The sequence below is a fragment of the Cyclopterus lumpus genome, chromosome 3, assembly GCF_009769545.1.
Source record: "Cyclopterus lumpus isolate fCycLum1 chromosome 3, fCycLum1.pri, whole genome shotgun sequence".
In the NCBI taxonomy this organism is placed as follows: domain Eukaryota; kingdom Metazoa; phylum Chordata; class Actinopteri; order Perciformes; family Cyclopteridae; genus Cyclopterus; species Cyclopterus lumpus.
In genome coordinates, this window is record NC_046968.1 from 23758069 (window position 1) to 23784962 (window position 26894).

Consider the following 26894-nt stretch of genomic DNA (forward strand, 5'->3'; position numbering starts at 1 on the left):
GACGTTACATGGGCGGAGAGCTCGGCTGTAAACATAGGCACGAACGTTTCCTTGCTCAGAATGACATATAGAGACACATTTAATAATGGCCATGTTTCAATTACAGGCTTGATTAGTGAGGTCCAACTCCCAAATGTCCGATTTTGGGACGAGAGGCGTGACAATTGGAGTGAAATAACAATTTTGTATTTCGGATTAATCCAATCCCCGTGGGAAAACTCCGCATTTGACCCTTGCCAACTATTTAGGAACACAGTTGGCACCATCCAACTCCAGTTCTGAGGCCAGACGTGTTTATGTATAGGTTGTAAGTATACATACAATTGTCAAAAAGAATAGTCTGCTTTACTTTAGACATTGCATTATTGTTCCGTTTTCACAGGGAACCTCGCACAATTACACTTCAGTTGACTGTTTATACATTATGCATTACTATGGTTAATATAGCTTCATAGAGCAATCTGTTAAACTCTGTCGCCATCACGTGGATATTATGTTGTCCTTGCAATAGGAATCCCATCTTCTCGAGTGTGTCCTCTTACTAATGGTGAGAGTGACTTAAGACTCATTGGGCACTTAAAAGCTGTGTCTAAATATCTACCTATACGTGCAATAAGTAACACACACATCCATTACATGCATTGTAGTGGATTTGTGTGCTCCTAAAGTTGTGAATTATAATAACATAATTTGTATTTGTTGCTGTTGCTGTAGAAATCATATCCATCAGGTGAGCCTATCAATTATAACAGCATCTGCTGGAGCATGCCAGTATATGCGGATTAGTAGATAGTGAAATATTATGTAACAGGGTTTTGCTCACGTTCGTGTCCCGTTCAGGAAACGTTTGGGGCTTCTTTTTTTAAATAACGTTTCTGACTCTCTGGAACACTTTCATAAAAAATGAAACATGTAATACAAAAACAAGAGGATCGTCTACGACCAAAATATACATCACAAAAAAAATAAATAAACGACATTGTAATGTTTCATAGACAAGGGGCGTGGAAAGTTCGCTCAAGCGCTCCATCATCGTCCGTTTCAACCAATGAGAGCCCGTATGCGCGAGCCGCTGTTGCTGTATCAGAGTGCGTACTTCACGTCCAGGAGCTAACGCTTTGCTTTACAGCCACGCAGACGGACACAAACAAACGACATGCCACGAGTATGAGATAATTAAAATTAAAAAAAGCCTGTCGCGTTCAAGCAGCAAGGAGCTGATTCATTGGAGGTAAGTAGCGTAAATTAAAGATGTTGCTTTTTTTGTTTTGGTGCCTCTGCTCAGATGATGCTAGCTAGGGTTACCGGGTGAGGTCGAACACGTCAATTAACGGTCGAAATGTAAACCGTGAAAAATAAGGCAATCTAACGGTAATTAAATAGGAAAACGGGATTAACGGTGATACTTTTTTTTATTACTGTTACTGCGCTAAATATTCACTCGTCCAAAAGACGACATGAACTAGCGGGGCGAAAGAAGATGCACCGGTGTTTCGGTTTATAAGGCGACCGTGTTAACTGGCGACTTTCATCCAAACGCGTCTGTTGTCGTAGTTACGACAGCTGTTGGAAATGGGAAGAGAACACGTAACGCTAGCTGTCCTCGTGAATGCCGCATTGTTGCATTTTTCAATACAGTGTCAAGCCCTCTCATATACGGTATGTATCGTATACACATTAAACAATGCGGCGTTCACGAGGAACAGCTGTCGTTGGAAACAATAGAGAACAGACGCGCTTGGCTGAAAGTCGCCAGTTAACAGGGTCGCTTGTTAAACCGTAACACCGGGGATTGTTGGCCTGCTCTCAGACAAACATAACAAAAATGTTCAGGTTCATTTCCTGTCTTTTCCGTCCAGAAATTTGCCTTTTTTTTTATCACCATCGTCTCGCTGTGTGAGCTCGCAAAGATCAACCGACGTCCGTATTTGTGCAATTGTGTCTGTAAAGTCATCTTTGCTGGTTATGAGTCGTGACAAAAAGGGAAGGGCGAATGTTAGCAGCTGATCTGAAGCCACATCGGATCGCATTTTGAGTGACACAGCGTGGCTTATAATAACTCACACTTTGTATTGGCATTAGCAAAGACAGATACAGTTACTCGCTGGATTTGTTTTCAGTCCATGAGACGGGGATAAGGACTGTGGATGCGGGGTGGTTCATTTAATTAAGTTAATTAAAAAGGACTGAGCCTGGCACTATTTTGTCGGTAGTAATTTACAGTCAAAGTGTGTAAGAGCAGTGGTGGCAGCTTTTCCTCTTTGGCAATACCCCACTAATAAATTAATAACACACACAATTGCATTAAGAAGATAACTATACCTGCCCCTGGTACCTCTTGAGAGGGTTTAAGGTAAAAAACACTGGTGTTAAGCAGTAATACATTGAGGTTTTTGAGAATGACCTGAATGGAGTAAAGCAAGTAACTCTTCACAGTTACGCTTTGAATTGTGTTTTACTACATACATTACTTGTGATCCTTTGAGTAATACATTTAATTACTGAATGATATCATGCCCCCAGGTGCATCTTATCTAGTCATTTTGTGACAAGACACTGGAATAAGGAGAAAGTAGGCATTTATATATGACTTGAATCATGATTTAAGGACAAATGGAAAATAATACTGGTCAATTACTATAATCAGAGGCTCACTGCATTGTTCTGTGTTTGTCTTTAGGCTCGACCACATCACTGTGACTTCATCTCTCTGCATTTCCAAATCTTCGGAGTTGTTGTTGGAGGCTAACTTCAACATAAAATGTAAGTAACATTTCAGCTTTCCATTTAGTTCCTGTGTAATATGTACCAATGATAACCATGTGTAGTTTGTTTGTGGATTTTATTTGGCTACTTCATTATAACAATGTAAAACGGCGTCCTATTTTTATGAAATCCCGTACCACAACTTACCTTTTTTTGTGGTGGCAGGATACAGTGTGGCCTTTCTGAAAACTCTCCAGTTCCTGTTTTTTTTTTTCTCCTGAATTTCACAGCTCTTTGTTTAATGCTTTCTACATATGTGACTCTGAAGCAAAAAGGTTTACGGTACAACTATGTTGGCACATTGAATTAGAAGTGATATGTGCAGTCTGTCTGCTCGATGTAATGATTTATTTAAAGTAATGTCTGCACTGCTATCTTTAATGTTGTGAGACTTACTTTTAACACTTTGTAAACTGTAATGTAATTAAGGCGAGTGTATTAAATAAGTCACTGTGCTTTATCTGACTGGGTCGCTCTTACTCTATATTCCCACAGATCTGTCGCTATAGTGCCCTGGGCACCGAGAGGAATATTTAGGTCAGCCAGACATCATCAGAAATGTCCATGTCTTTGCTTTATCCAATCTTTTCCTAATCACAGCGAATCACATACTGATGAAAATAATTGTATTATTTTGTACTACTCATGGGGTGTTTTTAATGATTTTTATATTTAAATGATGAAAAGCAGTGCAAACTGTTTTTAAACTGCAGCTCTTAATTCATTGGCTGCGTACTTGTGAATTTTTTTTACGACTGACATAGGCTAAGGGAAAAACACAAAGCACTGTAACAAATGTGGGCCACTGTTTCTTTTCTTCTTTTTTTCAGATAATCATGAGCACCCACGAGTCAGACGTGCACACCATCTCTCCGGAGCTGCCGGCGATGTTCGACGGCATGAAGCTGGCGGCGGTCGCCACGGTGCTCTACATCCTCGTCCGCTGCTTGAACCTCAAGAGCCCCACTGCACCCCCGGACCTCACCTACCAGGACACAGCCCTCAACCGCTTTCTTCTCAAGTCCTGTCCTCAGCTGACCAAAGAGTGAGTTACGTTTTCAGCTGTCACTCAAAAACATTTCCATGGAAACGGGACCGCTTGTTGGCCATCTGGGGCTTTGAGCGAAGGTAGCTGTCTGGCGGTAGTCCCATCTGTCATCAGTGTTCCTGAGTGTTTCTGTACCAGAGATTTCTGGCCGTACCATCGGCTCTACCATGAATTAAACACCAGGCTTTATTTTCGGGATTATCCCAAAGGTAGATTGGGTTGTCACATTTACAAATATAGACTTGTTCACCGCAGGGCACAGACATTTGCATATATGACGATGCAAGTCTCCCCCTCAAGCAACACCGATGCCTCCTTGTAATCTGAATACAATATCTGGGTTTATAATAACTGATGCAAACCAGTGGTTGTTGATGACGCAGGGCAGTGGGAGGCAGGTTTCCTTGTGTACGTTAAACCAGGTTAGTAGCTGGGCTCTAATGTGTGTTGTGGTAAACCCTGTACCTGCCTTTTTAAACAAAGTGAACTTGATTGATTTTCCTGGATTAATTAGCATCACTGTACATCCCCTGTGGTCTGCTGGTGTTGTAATACGTTCAGCTCTGAAGGGTGGCTCTCTTCAAGGCTTTAAAACGAGTGTCTGCTTATATAATCGAATGTTACGGAGCCATTTGCCTTTCAGCCGCATTGTCAGTGAAGCATAAGGCCACGCTGATGTTTACATTTGCGACTGGCTTATTATCATTCCCTCCTGAACAGCCATATTTGAACTGAGATGACTGAAGTTCTGGAAACATGTCGCCGTGGTTGATGTTGCTGTTGGCATCGTCTGCGTTGTGTCCCTGTGTTGTTTAGAAGTCACGTTTGTAAACCTGCTGTGTTGTATAACAGAGATCAATTACACAGTGGAAAGCTTAGGAGGGATGTTGTGAGGTTAACAGAGTTAACAGAAATTTTGTTTCGCTGTGTTTGGGAACGTGCACACATGGGTGTTGGCTAACGGAGACAACAAGCCATAACAGACCTTTTTCTGAAACGACTTCTTGATGTTGGCATGATTTATTTTCAGCGACAGGAACTTACTTGCCTTCAGTAGTTTAATTTGTCAAAGAAACAAGCCTCAGCTGATTGCTTAGTATTATGCAACCTGTTTTAATATTTGGTGTTGATGTTAAAGCAGCTGTGATGTTACAAGCAGCCAATAGTTAACTGACTCTGTAGGTATGTTTCTGCCTTTTTGTTTATTCTGGTATTGGTCAAACAGTAACACAAGTTAAATTCAAAGTTAAACAACAATAAAGATTGTTTTCTTATTAGAAAAGCAAATTGTCAGGACAAGATATTTAGTCTTTATTAATGTTTGCAAGTAGTGTTTGGCATTTCCCAGCTTGCTAAAATCAAAGGGCTGTGACTTTATGTCTGGACTTTGATCTGGACTTAAGATCTTTGCTTCGTCAAACCACAGTGGGGCATCTGTTTCCTTTTCCGTTGCTGTAAAGGAACCACAGCACACGTCACTGTCTTCACCCCTTTAAAAAATCAAACAAAAGGCTCACCTGCTGTTACTCTTTATTGAAATTTGAAAAGTACATTATTTTAATCTCACAAGTTCTGATTTGAGGTTACTTTACGTCATCAATATTTGTAAATGATCAGTTGTACACAAAATGCTTATCCTGCACCAGTTGAATCGACAAACATCTTTAAATTAGGTTAAAACTATATTAATGAAAGAGAAAACAAAACATAGAAAAAAAAAAAGTAGTTTGCGTTTAGAGTCGTCTGTTGCCTCCTGGACTCAACTAACCTGGCAGTGTGTTTATCCTCCTATCCACATTACAACAACAAGGTCATCCTCTTTCTGGACTCGTAGATTAAACCTGCAGAGTCTCATCTAGAAAACTCTGGTTAAGCTTCAAATTACAGTACACCGCTGGAAGTGATTACATTATCATCAAATGGAAGTATTACTGCGCTTTGATTGACAGCTCTCTTATTACGTAAGGGTGCATTTTCTAGGTGTGGTAATTGTTGGGAGGCACCGTAAGAGATGAGGCAACACGAGGTTGAAGGTCTTGTGGAACTATCGATGTAACCGAACCCTTTACGATCTGCCGCTACTTGCTGTCGCTGTGTTTTTATTCTATGTACTATAAACACAACAACGGGTGTCCATGTTGCGTCTGTGCTGCTTTAATTTACGGTTATGCTGATCTTGTTTATCTCAACTCACCGCCTTCACCTCATTGTCAGAAAGTGTAACTCAAATGTTCATCACTTCTCCCTTGAATAGACACTGAATAACTTGAATAGACACTGAATAACTTGAATAGACACTCAATAACATTGTCACATGAACTGAACATTTATTTATCACCTATTTATGGCTGCAGCACCACATAAAAAGCCTTCAAATAGCTGTTTTTGGTTGTTATTCATACAGCTCTTATTATCAGCCATAATTATAAAACTGCATTACTTGGTTATTCTTTACATGATGGGATGGGCAGCTGAGAAACACAGAGCCTGACAGGGGGTTTCCTGTCAAATTGCCCACATTCTTTTGGTCGCAATAAGATGGTTATTCACGATAATCCACAACACACCGCCTTCACCTCGAGGCTCAATATTTCAAAGAAATGTGATGTAATCCGCAGACTGTGACTCCTACAGCTAACTCCTACTGACGTGTAGATGGAATTCAAGTACACACATTCAGCATAACTTGCACAGCACTTGCATAGCAACAGACTAACATTAAACATGGATGTCTGTTGGGAGCATGAAGCAATCTTTCAAAAGCTAGGAAATGTGACTGATGCAAAATATATACCGGGAAGTTCCCGTCTGCTTCATAAACCACCGATGCAAATCTATCTGCTCATGATAAAATTGTGTTAATGCCATTTCTGGGCAGTAGCCTTGTGCCGCTATCTAGTGCATTAGCAGAATAAGCTTGTGTTTCTAGATCGAATTTAAGTCCCAATGTTTGTGTTTTCCAGGTACATTCCTCCCTTACTGTGGGGTAAGAGTGGTCACCTCCAGACGGCACTCTATGGTAAACTTGGCCGGGTGAGCTCACCTCACCCAAGTGGAGTCAGGAAGTACTTACCCATGCAGGACGGGGCCACTGCGACCTTTGACCTCTTTGAGCCAATGGGGGACCATAGAACAGGAGGTGATATTTTCGATCAACATCTACTTTTTCTTTCCCTACTATTTATTTAGTTGTCGTTTGCTGCTGGTTGGATAATATGTACTAGACGATTGCTATTAGGCTCTCTACTGCCATGCCCAACATATAAATATATTTTGTAGTTTTTATATTGTTATCATGTTTCGTCGTGTTGTAATTGTTCTAATGCTACTTAGTCTGTTTATGTGACACCTGGAGGAGGGATCCCTGCCCTGCTGATCTTCCTGAGGTTTCTCCCATTTGTTTTGGTTCCTCGTAGTGTTTTCCCTTACCCAACTCGAGAGCCAGGGAAAGAGGGGCGTCGCACGACTTGTGCTATAAAAATAAACTTGACTCGAGACATATGGAAAACAGATTCATGAAGTAAATTCACAAACTAAGTCTTAAAATGAGGCATAACAAGTTTGTAATGAAGTATGTGAGGACAGTTTTGGAGATGGATTCCTTTTTTAAATCTAATAATCTGCTGTGAAGGAGAGTGACATACTCCGCTGGCATATTTCTCACTGGCTAACATCTCTCTGATTCCATCTTTCTGTTTTTACCAGATGACATCACCATGGTGATATGCCCTGGTATTGGAAACCACAGTGAGAAGCATTACATTCGAACCTTTGTGGATCACGCCCAGAAGGACGGTTACCGCTGTGCTGTGCTGAACCACCTGGGAGCTCTTCCCAACATCGAGCTTACCTCTCCGCGCATGTTTACCTACGGTGAGGCCAAAAGGCTGACTTCAGTTTCACACTCCTGTCACCTCGAAATCCTTTTTTCATAATAGGAATATCTAGAGATGGGGGGGGGGGATTTTGTCAAATCAAATGTTGCTCTCATCAAACTCTCTGCTGAGGTTTAGCGTTAAGAAGCTCTGGTCAGAAGACATTATCATAGCAGTGAATACAGCAGACGCATTACTTCACGCCAGTTTTTTAGAATGACATTCTTTTGTGGCACTGTAACTTATATGGTGTGATTTAGTTAAAGGTATTCTCAAATCAAATCTCTGCACATAATAATATCAGGGTAAAAACTAAAAGGCTATATGAGTGAACCTAAAGCTTCCAGAGTTTGATATAATTGGAGTTTTAAGACCTGAACTCATTTAAGAGGTCTGAAAGAGGCACATTTAGTGCTCTGAGCTAAAAGCACCTTCGGCTGGAACTGCTGGGCAGAGAAAAAGCACTCCGTCCTACAGAGGTGTTATGTAGTGATTTGTGAGCGTACTGTTTCTCCTCACAGGGTGCACATGGGAGTTTGCAGCCATGGTCGGCTACATTAAGCGGACGTATCCTCAGACCCAGCTGATGGTGGTGGGCTTCAGTCTGGGTGGCAACATTGTCTGCAAGTTCCTGGGCGAGAACAGGATGAACCAGGAGCGGGTGCTGTGTTGTGTCAGCGTGTGCCAGGGCTACAGCGCTCTCAGGTGGGTTGTTTGCCTCTCATCTCGTAATTAAAATGCATCGTATCATCAAAGCACCTTGACAACAGCAGCACTCGACGTGCACACATTTCTAAATATAAATGAAGCTCAGCATAATGCCACACAATGATTAGTGCTTGCGTTATATAATCACACAGATAGTCTACAAGTCTAAACATCTCCCCGTGGTTTTTTAATCATTCAGCTGTTTTTATTTACAGCTTCAGTTATACACGCACTCTTTTGCTAAAGTTGCAATTTAGATTTTTTTTTAATGCGAGCAACAAGACAGGCAACGTTTTACAAACTCGTTTTGTCGGGCCATCAGCTTTGGGTGTTGGTTGCTGCTCCGCACTGGTTCATCCAGTCTTTTTTCCTCCCCACAGTTTGCTCTAACCTTGTTGTGTGGATGTTTTTTTGTGTTCAGGCTGTTTATTCTATATTATGCATCTTTGCCTAAATCCCTTTGACCGACCACACGTCCAGAATAAACATCATTGTGAATCACGCAGGACAAACAAATGTATTACACTCGTGTAAAGGAGATTTTTAATCTCAATGAGGCTTTTCCTGGTTAAATAAATTTAAATTACATTGGTGTGTTTTTAAACCAATGTCGACAGTGTTAGAGCCACACCTCTGGCTGCGTTTTGCATGCAGCCAGCGTCTCTTGGCAGACATGACAGGCTTGGTCTGTACACGTTTTGGATGATGGCAGTGGGGAAGGGTGTGTGTTGTAGAGACTGGCCTTTTGTAAAATTGGATTAGCAGTTTTTTCCCTTTTTTTATTTATTTATTTTTTTAATGAATGCTCTGCTTTTTAATCAGTGTTCAGACCTAAGATGGCCCTTCTCTCAGCGTTCCTCTCCCTCTTATCCAAAAATAATGTGTGATTAACAAATGCATACTTTGGATTTTTTTTAATAGATGTATTTGTATTGAAATGCTAAAACGCTAATTAAAAACATTATATCAAATGGTCAGTTAATTGTTAAGTATCGTTAGTTGCTGTGTTTGTTTATCCTCTCCGTTAGTGAGCTGCATGTTAATGCCTGACACCATTGCGTCTCTTCACCAGGCTCTTTGTCCAGTGGATTACACACTACATTAGTGTGTTGTTTGGAGGACACACAGTCTGCACAAAGCTAACCTCCCGTGTGTTTGTCTTTATCTCTCAGGGCACAGGAAACATTCCTTCAGTGGGACCAGTTCAGACGTTTCTATAACTTTCTCATGGCTGACAACATGAAGAAAATCATCCTCTCACACAAGTATTAAACATTTTACTACAATAGTTATTTATTTCTGCAAAGTTCTTTCCACGTTGTTTATAAAAAAACGATGCTCTAAATTCTCACCAATATAACAGACACTGTGGTTTGTCAATTCTCTAAACTTGCTCGTAAATACTGTGGCTCACCCTGTAGATGCAGAAAAGGGGCTTTCAGTGCATCTTGACTCTTTTTAAAAAAAAAAATGATGTACCAAAATAATAATTTTAATAAATAAAGTACAGTCTTATATAGTTTTTGCTTTGCCTCTTTTAGTTATGAATGGTAAATCAAGTTGTTCCAATACTGTTCACTTATTTGGAGATACTGGTTGGAGGCTATTGCATTCTTTTTCTCAGTCAAGGAGACAAATTAAATATTAATATCACTGGGGAGGGTCTTGCTTTTGGAAAAGAAATGTAAACGTAAGGTTCAGCCCTGTCTACATAAACCAATAGTATTCACACAGTCCCTTACTGCATTGCACGGTGTGTGTTTAATAATTTACTTAAACATATTCAACATATTCTATGATTAATCTTTGTGTGTGTGTCTTTGCATGTTACAGGCACAGTCTGTTTGGGGGAAGCCCAGTTAAATTGAAAGAACTTGATCTTGGTCGTCTGTACACAGCGACATCTCTCATGCAGATTGACGACAACATCATGAGGTATGTGGAGGAGCAAAGCATTGGAGATTGCTTCCAGTGTTTCAATGTGGTACATTGCAGATTTCCGTCTTTGAGTCTTCCAGTAATGTTCATTATCTGTGATGTTTTTGACACTTCCTGTTTTGGGCTTTCAACAGAAAATTCCACGGCCACAGCTCTCTCAAAGAGTACTATGAGAAGGAGAGTTGTGTCCATTATATTCACAACGTAAGAACTTTGCTCTGTCCACCTCACATCATCTCATGTTATGTTTCTCTATTTGCTCTGTTTTTGCACGTGTCTGATGTATGAATTTGTATGGTTTATGTTCCAGGTCAACGTGCCACTGCTGCTAGTAAATGCTGCAGATGACCCTCTGGTTCATAACTCACTGCTCACCATCCCTCGCACACTAGCAGGTAACAAACCGCATGCGTCACAGCAGCAGCAGCAGCAGCAGCACAAAGCCCTGTTGGCTAAAACCTGTGTTAGAAAACTGATATTTTAACCATGTCCACTGTAGCACTCCAAAATCTACACTCAGAGATTCTTATGATCTTCTATTGGCCATTTACATGCTTACATGAACATTGAATTTCATCTATTTCATATTATTCCACTCGCATTTCAGTGAAGGGCTTGTTGTTACCATGCTGTGGCTGCAACAGATGTAAAAAAAGAAAAGAAAAGTTTTGCTCACAAAAAAAAAGTATAACAGTCAATTATATTGAATATGCAATACTGCAGACGAATTCCCAGATTTCACCAAAAATACAAACCAACTTTAATGGTCTTTTCTCGGCTCCATACAATTCAGCTCAGTACATGAGTTGTTAAGTAGTAAACTTACCGTTGATCCACTATGGAGTTCTTTCTAAATGGCGGCTGTGGTTTTAAACCAGAATCGGTTCTGCAATGTCAAAGGGACCTCTGATGACGAGTTGGCTTGAACAGGACAAGGTGTGGCACAGAGGTCAACGCTACGAGGAATGGCTTTTGGTTCCGGCAGCTGTAACGCATGCACACACAAGTTCTCCTCAGCCTGTACTATATTTAAACTTACTGGCCACTTTAACTATTTTTGGAAAAGGAAAATCATTTGTGTGTGTGTGTGTGTGTGTGTGTCTCCTGACTGGAAGTACACGTGACTATCCTTCGTGCGCCTCTAGAGAGCAACAGTTCATCAGCTGCCCTTTGCCCTAAAATGTACAGTGACTCAGACCCATGTCTACCAGGGTGGGACTAAACAGAAATACACTTGCTGTGTCGGTGCTGTAATTACCGTGGATTACATACGTTTGATGATGAGTCAACTGCGTTCCATTACGGCAGTAATATAGTAATGTAAAACTATAAGTGTTACATTTGGTCTACAATGCTTAAACACAGTGTAGTCTCCTCTTTCATTACTGTATTAATGTACATAATGTGGCTTTGGTATAATGTAAAATAAATCTTATAGAGGGAACAGCTTTTATACCATGAAACAGTGTTGTACGTAAGCGTTTGTCTTTGAGGCTTGAGCGTCTTCTTTTTCGTTCGAGCTGTTCTCCAGAACGTTTCCACCGGTCACTCGGCGCGATCTGAGCCGGTGTCTCCAGGTCTGGACGAGCACTCGGTTGTCCCGGCAGCCGTCAAGAAGAGTGCAGAGTGGTGGAAGCCCTGTGGGATCTTAATCACAAGTCAACCGCGTCGGGCTACCCCACTAACCCAGATAAGAGCAGGAGAATAAAGGGATTCAGGCCGTCTCTTTTCAGGAGACCACTTTGTGGCTGGTGGTCTCTCTGCATAGGTTCATACCATCAGAGCTTAGAAAGAAGAGATTCATAATACATGGAGGTGGCCTACCCCGACGTCAGGATTTATTTACTATTAAATAATACAAAGTATGAATGAATTTGATGTTTAGAGACTGTAGAAAAACACAGACGTCACGTCAGTCATCACCCATATGTCTCCTTAGTAGAGTTTTTAAACCTTGTGTGTGTGTGTGTGTAGGTGTAGCACTTAATCCAGTCGTGTCGGTTGGTAATGAGTGCACTACATGGCCAAAGGTATGACATTTGAAAATTACACACACACACACACACACACGCACACACACGCACACACACACACGAATGTTGAGCATCTCATTCCAAAAGCAGGAGCATTTTGACTGCAGGGATTTGCTCCCATTCAGCCTAAAGACCGTTGGCGAAGGTCCAACACTGATGTTGGGCGTTACGTTGGTGTTCAAGTTCACTCTAAAACAGAATGATGGGGTTCGGGATCAGAGCTCTGCAGACCTGTCAAGTTCTTGCACAGCGAACTTGGAAACCACATTCTTGATGGACAATGGTTTGTACACAAAGGCATGGACTGTTGTGTCCACATACTTTTGGTCGTATTGTGGCAGCTGAGCAGGCACAAGGCTGAGTGTGTGATCTCGTCTCAAGTATTTATATCCTATAAGTTACACATTAAAAGAACTAAATTAACCTTTTCAAGCCTAATCTTTGGAACTATTGTACTGATTTAATAATCCAACATTGAAGTTGTGTTGTTTTTTTGTTGTCATTCAGTTAAGTCTGTTTTTTCTGGTGGCCATTACAGAAACTATCTTTAGTAACTTATTGGTTCAAACCTTCAGCTATAATAGTGGCTGCTTAACTACACCTGCCAGACGTTGAGTCATGCTTTTATCTGTTTGTCCAAGCAAACACACCCTCACAATCTGCAATGGGCGTTTTTTTTTCCTGGCAAACCCATATTTGGACATGTGTCCAGTGTTGGTTTTCAGATAGTGATTCCTGTGTGCCGTGTGTCATCCTTTAGCAAAGAAGCCGAACGTCATCTTTTCTCTGACACTACACGGAGGTCACCTGGGCTTCTTCGAGGGCGCGGTGCTCTTCCCCCAGCCCCTCACCTGGATGGACAAGGTGATAGTGGGCTACGCCAACGCCATGTGCCAGTGGGAGAAACAGAAACCGCCGTGCCAAAGTGGCCCCCTGAGTCCGAGCTCCTGCGCAGAGGAAAAAGCGTAAACTTCTGAACTTCTGTATCTCTGTCTCTCTCTCTCCCTCGTTCTCTTCCTGCTCCCCCTCCCCCTTAACACCACTGCCCCAGCACTGAGGAGACACCTAAACCTTAAACTGCTCTCTCTTGTCTGCCTTCTCCTCTGGTGCTACCTTCCGCTCCCGACCCACACATACCGGTCAAACACGTCTCCACGCCTTCTCCACAGTTCCCCTTTGTAATCACAATCACCTTACAGTATGTAAAGGAACAAAAAAAACAAAAAACGACTAATTGCCTTTTTGTGCTCATTTCCGTTCCGAAGACTTTGACTTTCCGAGCAGAAACATTTTGATCTTTGGCTAATGAAGGCATTGACCAAATATGACAAGTGATGACGTCAAGCTGGCATTAAAAAGTAAGGTAGTACAGTGAAAGACAAGAGCACACAAGAAGCCTCTTATAGTAATCGAGGACTGTGCTGCAGTCGGTGCCCATTTAATGCACCTGTAAGAAGCTCACTGCTTATCACCGCCAGGGCCATGTAGCCTAGTCTGCTGTCTTAACCAACACAGCGTCTTTGTAGTATGTATGTACGATTGTGTGTATGTTTGTGTGTATGTTTGTGTGCGCCTGTGAAGACTGAGAGTTAAAGACCCGGGATGGAGCATGTGATCTTTGTGTTTGATCGGTGTGATCCAATTTCCCCGCAATGGTCTATTGGCCCTTCTGTTGTCCTTTTTTCTTTTGGGTGAACTGTTCCATTGTTTGTAGAAAATGTACAGTAGAAAAGTTAAGTATTATGGTGGGATTTAACACGTTATTTCCAGCTCATAACATCCCCATGGCACTTGCGTTTGGCACTTGAAAGTGTTCAGTGCTTAGAAGACGTGCCCAGGGATCAACCTCAGAGGGGATCCACGCACATTCCCGCGGTCGCATTTTATCACTTTGATTCAGTGCACTTTACACCTTGTATGACACAATCTTTTATTTTTTTTTCATTTATTTTTTTTTCCTCCGAAGCGCAGGTATGGAGATTATTGATGGTTTAGCTCTCCTCGTGACCGAGAGGAAGGACCGAAGGGAGCGAGGATGATAACGAAAAGTTAGATGACTCGAGTGTTCCCCGTGTTGTTTGTTGTCTTTGAGCCCTCTTACTCTTCGTCTGCCTTTGATCAGCTGCAGCCAAGACTGTGATACCTTTCTCTAACCACACGAGCACTGCTTTGGCTCAAACATCTCGTGACTCTTTTTGCCTTTTCCAGCAGATGATTCTGTGGCAAATGCGGTCTTGTGAAAAGGGGAAAGTTCAGCAGTGTGAAGCAGATTCTCTTATCTGAGCTGGGAGGTGTGATGAGTAGGAGGGCCGACGACACCGACGCTGAACCAAATGTTTATTTAGTGGATTGTTTGTACTACTGGTAATTCTAAAAGTGATTGTTATATTGTTTAACTAAATGGAGAACACTGCACGTTAGGGTGAAGAGACAGATTTTTATCGCAGGGGTATATTTTTGTTGCAAAGACTGCATTGAAAAGCTTTTCTTTATTTTTATTTTTTTGGACTGGCCGTTTGTTGAAATCTATCTGAAACGTGTCTGGATGAAAGCTTACTGCAATAATGGGACCTGTGGACACTTCAAAACCTGACTTGAATAGAGTTTTTCTTTCTTTTTTTTTGACCTTGTTTAAGGGCTAAGGAAGCTTCTCCCCAGGTTTAAGTCCAGCCAACACTGAACACTGTGATAGTAGGCAGTGATCGAACGTTTTCTCTGATGAGATCTGGGTTTGATAGTATTTGAAAGAAGCGGCTTTTGTTTGAGTTCCAGAAAGTTTGGCATTTCAAGACAATTCATATTCGTTTTTTCTGTCTGTTATTTGCAACATTATGACTGAAGATAATCATCCCGAGCGTTAAAGTTCATTCTTGACCTCCGGAAATAGTAGTTTGGGTTACATCGTAACCATTTAACAAGCACCAGTAATCAAACTTCTTTGGCTTGAGGACAATCTCATAACCACAGTTTATGGAGATTTTACATTTAATTCTCCACTTTTTTTAGATTATTTTGGGCGAATACTATAAAATCTAGGTTGTAACGGGCCAGTGTGGGATTTAATCGCAGACATGGAACATAATATACACAACTATATTTTTATGATGACCTGGCATTATCTCTGGTTCAGCCCATCATATCTACAGTAAATGGTACTGTAGTCTCTTCTCAGAGACTTCCATGTTGTCCCTGCTGTGTTTCTAAAGTAGCCCAGAACAGACAAAGCAAACACTGGCTCCAGCGAGAGCGTTTCAAGGTTCTAGGTTACCTGAAGGCCTCCGTGGTTCTCTGGCACGCTCGTGAAGCTGCGGTAACGCGAGCCGCTGTCTGTCCAATACCCACGGCTCTGCACCGAGCCGATACCTGTGTCCTCTTCTCACATTTATTATCTGTACACCGCATTAAGGGGAATTTACTCTCAGATCAAATGAGAGCGGTGACAGTTGTCAGCCGCCTGCAATGACTGAATTAAATAAACTAACAAGTAGAAGGGAACTCTGAGAGCCACGGCCAAATGTCCTTTCTCACAATGTTAACAAAAGTGAAAAATAGTTAATGTATCCGCCCTACTACTGCTCCAAATTGTAACAGGTTCTTCCTAAAAAATCTGGCCAATATGTGTCTGTAATCCCGCCAAACCAAACTGTAGTAAATTTGGGTCAGTGACATCGTTATGGCGATTGGGTCGGTGCATCTTGGCCTCTGAACACGGTCGTCTTGCGTCGTTCAATCTACAAATGACTGTCGCCATCTGTTGTCTTGGAGACCAAACTACAACTGCAAACATCCTGTCATTCGTCTGCACTGAGATTATTTTCATGGTTCACACTCATTTCAACAAAATCGGCTGTAGTTTGGGTTTTACTCTGGCTCTTCAAAGTAATCGGATGAATATAAACACCAGCACAAACCCAGTTTCTGCAGTGAGAGCCATCTGTGTTCTTTTTGACATGTTTGCCTCCCCCTCCCCCCCAACTTTGCACAAAAATGCAGGTTTTGGATTTATTGTTTAGATGTATTTTTTTTTCTTGTCAATTTTTTGGAGTATTTTTTTTGTTGTATTTTGTACTGTTTTTATTACTTTATTCGTGTTTTTTGTTTGTTTGTGCATATGCGTCAGAGTGCGAGTGTTGAGTAAACATAGTGTACATGTATACTGTCACCACCTCTGATTGACAAAAACCAAAACTTCTTCACTTTAACAATTTAAAAAACTAAAGAAATATATGAGTATAGTGTATATTAAAATATGTGAGGGAACAGGTGTGAAAAAATAAGGGCAATAACCTGACCAGGAGGGATTCTCTTATCATTTTGATGTGTCCTCATGTAGTGTCAAAGTACGTCAGACCAAAACATGTTCTTTTGTTCATGCAGTGTGGGATCTGAAATGTTGCTTTACTGTGTTGATATGAGAACGTGCTCCTGTGTAGTCAACCTATCCCCAGTGCGTCATCTTGTTATATTTTATTATTAAAGATCGTGGGCTCATGTTTGGAAACTGAAGAATTCAAATATATAAACATCTTTTTGACTTTTAAATGTCAACGGATCCAAAACATTGGATGGGGATGAGCATTGCTAAGTGCTGTGTTCCTCTATAATGTTTTATTTTTTATTAGAGTTAACCTACAGTAACCGTTATAGAGCTTTACTTTAACATCTACTTGGAGATGGTTACGGGATGTGACGAGGACGAGAAGCCGGGGCACACGTAGTCACACATGATGTACTCTGATATTGAACACTGGGTGTTTTTGTTGAAGAAAACCAGTGGTGTGTGCGTGCGTGTGCGTGTGTGTGTGTGTGTGTGTGTGTGTGTGTGAGATTTAATTGTGTGAGGAAATATGTTATTGTGTTCCAAAATAAATTATTTTCTCAAAAGAAAAAAACAAATTTCGTTTCTCTCAGATTTTTAAACATTTTGAACACAAATGTTGTTGAATAAGATATTACCTGGTTAATATGAAGTGTTATAGCTTACATTGTTCAAAGTTATTACTGTATGGGATTTGTTAATTTAAAACAGTTGAGCAACATTATAAACGTGACCGATCATTTCTTTAGTAAAAGTGCTCCATTATAGGAGTCCTGTGTTCTTAAGCCTTAACTAAAAATACATAAATCTTATAAGCAACAATGTAAGAAGTAAAGAATACTCATTTTATCCATGTAACATATTATTGTTACATTATCAGACTTGTGTAAGTTGCATTTTAGTTGTTTGAGGTGGAGCTGGTTTATCTCAGAAGCAAATACTTCTCACTTCATTATATACTTATTTGATATGCTACTAGTTACTTTACAGATTTTAATTGCAAAATAGTATCAACAAATCAAATATAATTGTTATAGATAAAGCTACACAGCAGTAGAAAGTAATTAAAATTACCTCCACTTTTACCATCCAACATAAGATTCATAAATTAATCTAAAAAGGATTTAATGGTTATACTTTTACTTTTGGTCCTTTTTAAGTGTACTATCTGATGTTTGTACTTTTACTTTAGTATCATTTTGAGTGTAGGACTTCTACTAGTATTTCTAAACTGGTATTGCGACCTAAGTGAATGATCTGAGGACTTCCACCATTGGTCCAGAGGGATGGGTTTCCACGGTTAACTCAAGTCAGACTAATTTCAACCTCCTTTATGAAACAGAATTAGCTGAAAAATAAACCACCAGTGAAGTAGAAATGACAATTCATGTAGAACTACAGACGCACCGAAAAAAACAACAATTTAATTGAAAATAAAAGAATCTAAACCCAAATTGCAGAATAGATTTTCGTGGTACATCAGGCATCCCGAGAGTCGCAACTCGAACAAGGCTGTTGAGACAGAACTGTTTCCATGGCAATGCACCAGGCTGTCGCTCCCGATTACAATAATCAGTTTTCCCTCTTATCTTTCTGAACCCTGAGAATGAAACACCTCTCTGTTCTCATTCGGCTGAATCAACGGGCAAAAGGCTGCTCCGGTGAATTTTAAGGCGAAGAACTCTTAAACCAAACTGACTCACATGAGCTACTCAGCGCTGTGAAGTAACGAACATTAACCACCAATTATTCTCTCCGTAACGTCTAAACATCCTTTTTCTTTTCACATTCACACCACCATATATTTAATAATTTGCCCCCTGCTCCTAAATCTAGATGATATTAATAATACAAAATGTCAACCCAGCTTCAAAATAGACCGGATCTGAAGCATCTAGTGGGGAAGGACACTATGACTCGTGGGTTCAACATGGCTAGACTTTCAGAGCGCAGTGTCTTCGGAGCCAAAGAGCTTGGTGGCGATGGCCTGGCAGTCCGCAGCAGAGGCTTTCCCGTCGAAATCTGCCGGCAGGATGTCCGCGTCAAATTCTTTGAAGTAGTTGTTCAGCTCGTCGCCGTGGACGAAGACCTGAAGGGAAGTTAAGAAGAGTATTCAGACGACACTCGATGTTGTATTCAGATGAAAGGGTTGACAGTCCTCCATCCGTACCCTCTCCAGCAGCTTGCTCTTCATGAAGGGTTTGACCACGTTGTATGTCGTGGTGAAGTACCAGGGCTGGTGGGTCACGTGGACCGCCTTGAAACGGGCGGGGAACGAGTCCTGCACAGAAACACACGCGAGATTTGGGTAAAAAACAGTTCTGAGGTCCCTACAGCTAAACTGCACCCTCCTACCGGATCCTACCGGATTACGGTCGCAGCTTGAAACAACGTGCTTCAAGTTGTACATTGAAACAAAACAACAACAAAAATGTGACAAAACCACTTGGTTAGGTTAGAAAACGTCATGGTTTTGCTTTAAATGACTACATGATTGAGACAAAACACAATAAAATGACTGATGTTTCGCCATCAAACCCTCTTGGTTAAGTTAACACAAGAGCTTTATTCCCTTTGGACACACACAGAAGCCCTTTATTGTTTTTGACCCGACCTCTTCTACACTCAGCCTTTCACAGACTCATTTGAGACTTATTTGTGATACGTTAAAAGCGAACGTAATCCGTGACAAAATAAGTTTCCCCCGAAACGTATTAAGTTCACAATGCAATTTCATTGTATAAGAATCATACATTCATGTACTTTTGAAGGGACAGGGGCTGCTGCACATCAAGAAATCATCCTCTTTTCCTTGGAGAGTCTGTCCTCACCTGCAGCATGTCCACCATCTTCTTGAGCTCGGCCGGCTTTATCCCCGAGGCGTGCTGCATGGTGAAGCCCTTGAAATTCTCAATTAGGACAAAGCCATTGATCTGGGTTTCTTCATTCTCCAGCAACTTCTCCAGGATCACACAGTAAGCTCTTAAGATCTGTGACACACAAAAATAATTATTTCTTCAACAAATAACTTAATTTATTTTGCAGCCTTTTTGAAGTTGTGTCGTACCTCATCGAATGTGATCTCCTCCAGGTCCCAGTTCTCGATGTTGAAGAGCAGCACGACGCGGCCGTACTTGTCCCTGCTGGGCAGAACCACGGGGTAACCGGCCTCGATGGTGCTGCGGACGGCCTCCGGGGTCATGTTCTCAAACAGCTCGGGATACTCCTTCCTGAAGCGCACATAACCTACAGGGCACACACACACACACACACACACACACACAACACACACACACAGTTTGGGCACATATTTTCAGCCCAATCCTAACCTTGACCCTCACCTAAACCAAGTCTTCATCCAAATGTAAATGGTTTACCCCCCCTAAGAAAGCAAGTCCCCACAAGGGACTAACTGTGTAATCAGATATATGTCCCCACAATGTGGGTAAAACACGCACACACACACACACACACATCACAACTAAAACCTCAGCTGCATTCTCTTATCGAGTGCTAATGGTTCCCAAACCCTTTGTGTACAGTATGAGTGTTCAGTGCAGGTTGATGTGCCAAACACAATGACACCAGTATGCATCGACAGGCTGCTCTAGGCCTCTTCATACCGATGCACCAATTAACCCAGAGGGAGTGTGTGTGTGTGTGTGTGTGTGTATTTACTTGCAAGTAGCAATTAACCCCAAAAACAAGTTCACATTCCCCTCTCACACTAACAAGTTCTGCTTCTCTATATTCATAAATGTGTGTGTGTGCGTGTCTTGGGCTTATGTCTTTGTGAGGACCCTATATTCTCACAGCAATATCAAGAGAAAAGAAATCCAAACTTAAACTGTGTTTATTGGCCTCGACCAAGTGAATTCTGGGTTATTTTTGGCAAAGAGAAGTTAGAGTCTGCGGTTACAGTTTACGTCTATAGTAGTGTTGAGGTTTAGAGTATTAGCCTAAAGTTTAGATTTAAAATGAGGGGTTTAGATTTAAATGCAGGTTATTCGTCTTAAGTGTCTTTGAGTATTATGAAAAGCGCTATATAAATTAAATGCATTATTATTATTATTATTATTAAATATGGCTGATTGAAAGTTACATTTGGGATGATTGCTAATTAGTTTTGGTTGTACAATTACAAATATAATTTTGCAATGAGTCCTAAGCACACATGAGTCATACACTTGGTGTCTTCTCACAGGAGTGTGAACCCACTCTGATTTGGTTGTCATCTCCTCTCCCAGATCGACACATTCAGCACATGCTCTCTGGAGAACACGGTGAGTTCATGAGTAAACCAAACTTGCCGTCTCATTTGGACACAAAGGAGGGCTTTGTCAGGGGGGGTGGGACATCAGAAGCATCTCAAAGCCCCCAATTAATGAACACATGCCGCCCGGTTTCATTGATGGGAAGGATTCATGCAAACCAGGAGCACAAAAGAGATCTCACCCTCAATTAATGAAGCTATACTGGAAAATTTCTGCAGAAACAGAATCTTCTTGGTTTGTGTCTCTCTGCGACAGAAATGAAATAGTCGACCAGCGACTGACCCTTCATGAGCTCGTGGGCTCTGACGACTTCGAACTTGCGAGCTCTGAGGAAGCGAAGTATCAGAGAGTCCGGTTGGTCTCCAAAGTGCTCCAGCACCAGCTTGAGCAGGTCGTCTCCCTCCGCCGCTCTCTCCTTCATCAGGGTGCGCAGCTCCTTCAGGGCCGACGCCCGCCTCTCAACCGTCTCAGTCAGCTCATCCTTTGCCTGTAACGTATATAGACAAACACATCGCATAAATGTTGGGGTCTGCGGGGACAAAGCGAACTATGTGGCTTCCAGTTATTACTGCTTCACCTTTTGCACGGTGTGTCCGGGCAGTTTGTGGCACGGCCCGAACACCGGCCCATGATCCTTCACTGTCAAATGCTCCAGCTTGGACCTCATGGCCTGCTCCTCCTCTGACACCATACGGAAAGATCCAGTCTGAATAAGGAAGAGAAGCTTCTTTTTTTCTTTTTTTTTTTAAAAGACGAGACGGTTTATCGATCTTCAGCTTTTTGGTAAACATCACCATACGGAGACAATACGGAGCTCATTACAATGACTTTAAAGTTGCGATGTACGGCAGTGAACGGCTTGTTAATCTGCTTCACATGATTACAGAAGAGACTTCGAGGCCACTTCTTAAAAACAGCTTAAGGGTCCATCCAAGAGCCAAGCATCCACTGCTATACCAGCACTATGCGCTCACAGAGAAATCTCCCGGAGCACCGACCAGTGAAGTGAGGCCCGACTCCGACAGAAAACGACTTAAACGGAGACAACGTGACCCTTGAGTGCTTTCTCTGGAGTCAGACTTACAGCAGCCATGGTCGCAGCGTCTCACGGCAGCTTCACCGAGAAGAAAGAAACAGAACATGAGCACATCGAAACCTTTCTTTCAGACATTTTGTTTGTGCGTGTCAAGAGTTTGTTAAGGAGAGGCCACGGGATCAGAAAGGCACTAATCCAGTTGTTGGTATATGTTACAAAATCAACACAAATGACGATTATAAATACATGAAACAGGCAAAGACATCCTTTGGATCAGTGAATATGTTTTTTCTCACCTGTGGAGCAGACGTCCTCCCACCTTACAGACACAATACAGTAACAACACAGCAGATGTCCACTGACTGCTACTTTCCCATGCACTTAAAATTAATTAAAAACAAAATTTACTGGCATAAAGCCAAATACTGATATTGATATTAGTTAAGTCACAGATGCCAGCTGTGTGTTGAAGTGTAAGACTTGTTACCGATTACATATGAAATCTTGGTGGGTGTAAATTAGGCATCACAATGGTTATCTGTCTTTTCACATGAAAACAAATATTGTTTTATTGATTACTTCCAGTACAATACCAATATCCTTATAACGCTCGTCATGTATCACTATTTCCTTATCAATGTTGGGGTTATCTTAACCAAAGAGCAGAGCAGCCTTACCTTTAAGCAGACGGGAGGAGAGGAGCAGACGAAATGGCAGAGGACACAACAAGAGGAGAGTGGATCAAGAGGGGAGGAGTTATAACACTCAAAGCGGGATTAAAATGACACAGTGGATTACAATGAGAGGTCTACATGATGCAAACCGCGATGGGATGGGGGAGGAGAGGCGTGCAGGTCTGGACCGTCACTCTGGTACCACCGGGGGGGTCGTACCGTTGGGCAAAAAGTTTGACGGAACAAAAGAAAACTTTTTTAGAAATCATATCGACAAAATGGAAAAAACAGAATGGAAACGCGTTAATTTAGAAAACACTTTTCACAACAAAAAAAACAGAAAAAACAACAAGAAAAATAAAACAAGAAAACACAACAAAGTTAGAGAAAACAAATCAACCATATAGAAAAAAAAATGTTTGTAAACACACGGACAAAAATAAAACCTTTTTGTTCATGTGTTTTGCCCAGTGTTGTGTGTTTACACCTCTGGACCGGTTTTCATCACACTGAATTGTACTTTGAATCAAAAGCAATTACAAATACAACCCATGGAGAAACTGCAGAATGTGATGACACATAATTAGAGTTTTCTGGGGTGATTTTTATGTATTTCATTCGTGTTCAGATTCCAGCTCCAGCTGTTTACCTCGTAAACATCACTTCACACCGACAGGAATGTTTGACCCAGAACACGTGACATGAAAGGTGGAATTTGAGCCCGATAGTCTGTGGGAATCTCACACGAGAGAGACGACCACCTGCGAAGCTCTCCCACTTCCAACTTCACGTTACACATTCCTCTCCGCACATTCTTTGAAATCCTCGCCACTTGTTTTGGGACCATCATTATGGATTACTTATCCATGATTGCGCAACATCAGACAGACTGGCCTCTCTTCTATAGCGCAAATGCAGTGAATATTTACAGTAACTGGTTATTATGCACTTTTTAATATCTCCACTACTTTGTTCATGACCAAATACTTTAAGTTTAAGTTAATCACAGTAACATTATATGCTTTGTGTTTAGAGCTAAAAAGCAAATGTTAACATTTTAACATTAACATTTAGCTTAGATCCGTGCAAAAGAAGAAAAGGATTTGACCAAAAGCACCTCAGTTATGTACATGTACATCAATGAATCCGAACAAAACGCAAAGTGTAAGTGACAGCTGATGGGGGGGGTTAAGTGCTCCAGGTCCCCGCGCTAAGATTGCCCTTTAACCTTTTTCAGACCTCTTTTTAAGAAGAGAGTTTTTCAAGAGATGTCTTTATACTATAATAAAGCATTAATATAATTGTTTATGTTACTGAAAAGTTTAAAATGAGCAACCGTGGCTCTTTCTAACAGTATAGGATATACCGTGCATCATGTCTGATGAACCAGAGCAACTGGGGGAGGATACAGTTGGGTGCCATCGCCGAGCTGACAAGAGGTTAATGAGCTGTGGGTGAACAGAGGAAACGCCCATCCGACACTGAGGCTGGAGGCTCTGCTGGATTTCCCTCCTGCACACACTGAGGCCTCTGTCCTCCCAAACTGGCAGACTTACTGTACGTTCCTCTACCAGCACCTCTCATTAGTAGATGCTCATGAATAACCTCCTATATGTCCTAATGTCTCCGTGTGGCCGTACGAGTATCTGGTGTACGGTTACGTTCTTTGATGTGAAGGAAGTCCTGCCACAACATTTAAAGAAAAATATTTGTTTAGTGTAAAAAAAAAAAAAATAATTATATTTCTTTTATTGGGTTTCTTTTTTCATTTTTTAAAAAAGAAATCAGTTTTTGTATGTAAAAATATGTATATGCTGAGTCTCCCTCCTGCACACACTGAGGCCTTACTGTACTGCGCTGTTATTTAAAATGGTTTTGTAAAATAAATCTCTTTTTTTGTGTGAAAAGAAACATTTTAGATTTTTATTTTAAACACAAAAACATTAAACATTGTTTTGTAAAAAAAAGTATTTTCTTTTGTGTAATAAAATACATTTTTTATTTGTATTTAATTAACATTTAAAAACATTGTTTTGTTTAAAAAATGTAATTAGATATAAAAAATATATATGCTGAGTCTCACACTGAGGCCTCTATCATCCCAAACTGACAGACTTCCTCTACCAGCACCTCTCATTAGTAGATGCTCATGAATAACCTCCTATATCCTAACAATGTCTCCATGTGGCCGTACGAGTCTCTGGTGTACGGTTACGTTCTTTGATGTCCTGACAGTTATGTCACCCTGCAGGCCAACAAACAGGCCTGCATGAATACAAATGAGTCAGACTGTTCTGGCGGAATAAAATATTCATGTCATCTATAATTTGAAGGTTTGAAGGGGGAGATGCCTTTTTTTTTTTTTATTAGTGCAGCATACCCGTATATGATTTTACCAATCAGATGACGGATGAGCTATACTAGGTTGAAAGAGAAAAAGATTTGAATCGAGCAACGCAACGAACCGCTTGAAGCTCAAGGTCAATATTAGTGCAATACAGTGATTGTCTTTCTGTCTGTCAAATAAGTCAAATTAAATATGCCATTATTAGCCTAAACAAGTGGTGCTGAGCCTGTCTGAAGACTCTGACTTATAATCACAGGGATGCTTTACGCAGCATTGTTCACAGCAGACATTTGGACCTGTCGACTTGGTGGAAAAAGCGCAGGTGTTACTAATAACATTAACGATGGCTCCATCATTTTGTGATCATCATGTTTATCATTTACACCTGTGCTCTTTCCCTCTGAGGGCCTAATACTCCAGTCCTCCGTTCATTGGTTGGATTTATCAACGAGAGGCTCAACACTTCCCCCGTCTGGCTGCGCTTTTAAACCACATGGAATCAAATCCCCCACAAGTCAGACACGTTCAGGAGCAGCTTGTCCTGCCATTTCATTCAAGCTTCCTTTGGATAACAAGTAGAGGAAGATAAGCTGGTTTTAGATGGTGCTCTGTAGTCACACATAATGGAGAATCACACCACATTGTATCCCCTTTAATTACCCCCTGCCCTTGATAACGTGAATGTGCATTTTTACATTGACATTACATTACATGTCATTTAGCTGACACTTTTATCCAAAGCGACTTACAATAAGTGCATTAAACCATGAGTCCAAACTCAGAACAACAAGAATCAAGAAAGTACAATTTCTTCAATAAAGTTAAACTACAAAGTGCTATTAGTAAGAGACATTTAAGTGCTGCTAAAGTGCCACTGGCGCTACCTTCCCTATTCAAGGTACAGTCGAGAAAGATGTGTTTTTAGTTTGTGATGGAAGATGTAGAGACTTTCTGCTGTCCTGCATTTCCATCGTTGATTAGTTTATCTAAAGTGTCTCTAACATACTAATATGTTTAATTTATTATACAACACCTACTTTACTACACTGATATTTTGGGACATCATTCAGTGTTTCAGAATAGAGTATATTCAAATTGTATTACCTAATATAATTTAGAAACCTAGCAATATACTTTTACGATACAATAAATATAATTTATATATCCCTGAAAGAGTAATTTGAGGACATACACACATATCTATATATATATCTATATATATCTATATAGAGAGAGAGAGAGAGAGAGAGAGAGAGAGAATACAAGCAACTTTTGCACACAGAAAATTCCTCCTTCATCTTTACTCTGATCAAAATTACATAAACAGACGACTCAGTTGTTTCTCTCATGGAATAAACAAATCATAAGGCACGAATCAATAAATATTATTTTTTCGCTGTGCAAGTGTTTGTGCCAACCAACACCGCCCTCCTACTTGTTCGAACATCTGACCATCACATGACTAAAAGAGGTTCATAACAATAATTAAATTACACATATGGACTTCACTGCAGGCTGAACTAATGGACCCGATGTGAAGTACTGTGGTGTCCTGCTGGTTTGACTTCTAGACACAAACACAAGTATGTACACAAGTCAAATACGATAAATCACGAGTTTGCAGAATTCATACTTTATCTTCGCTTCTTTTTGTGCTGATAATTAAAGCTTCTTTATTTGTCACAATAGAGAACTAAAAGCACCTTTACATTCAGAAAATGTTTTTAATTAAGCAGCATTTTGTTTGAATTCACGGACATAAATGGACTAAACCGGGAAAAAGGTAAACATAATGTAAATAATAGGGATCAGCTTATATAAATGGTGGATTGTTAAAAGTAAATTACATTTTTTTTTGGATTGGTGGAGATAAGGAG

At 40.9% G+C, this 26894-nt stretch overlaps 2 protein-coding genes across 3 annotated transcripts; one reads left to right on the forward strand and one right to left on the reverse strand.

Annotated features, from left to right (window-relative positions):
- Positions 1 to 1058: 1058 nt before the first annotated feature.
- Positions 1059 to 16861, forward strand: LOC117749436 (monoacylglycerol lipase ABHD2). 2 transcript variants are annotated; one of them, XM_034559977.1, is made up of 11 exons: positions 1059 to 1231; positions 2681 to 2763; positions 3597 to 3811; positions 6778 to 6953; positions 7520 to 7687; positions 8211 to 8394; positions 9570 to 9662; positions 10231 to 10332; positions 10470 to 10539; positions 10646 to 10730; positions 13129 to 16861. In XM_034559977.1, the coding sequence occupies exons 3-11, from the start codon at positions 3603 to 3605 to the stop codon at positions 13335 to 13337; spliced, it is 1296 nt and encodes a 431-aa protein (XP_034415868.1). In that variant the 5' UTR covers positions 1059 to 1231; positions 2681 to 2763; positions 3597 to 3602; the 3' UTR covers positions 13338 to 16861. The 2 variants fall into 2 exon arrangements, with proteins under 2 accessions (XP_034415868.1, XP_034415875.1); XM_034559984.1 differs by lacking the exon at positions 1059 to 1231 and adding an exon at positions 1532 to 1659.
- A 1767-nt stretch (positions 16862 to 18628) lies between these two features.
- On the reverse strand, positions 18629 to 22053 carry LOC117725158 (retinaldehyde-binding protein 1-like). Its single transcript, XM_034525170.1, has 7 exons — positions 22014 to 22053; positions 21538 to 21695; positions 21243 to 21447; positions 19754 to 19932; positions 19518 to 19676; positions 18857 to 18967; positions 18629 to 18775 (listed from the first exon to the last, which is right to left on the reverse strand). Exons 1-7 carry the CDS (start codon positions 22051 to 22053, stop codon positions 18629 to 18631), a joined length of 999 nt encoding a protein of 332 aa, XP_034381061.1.
- Between the last annotated feature and the right edge of the window lie 4841 nt (positions 22054 to 26894).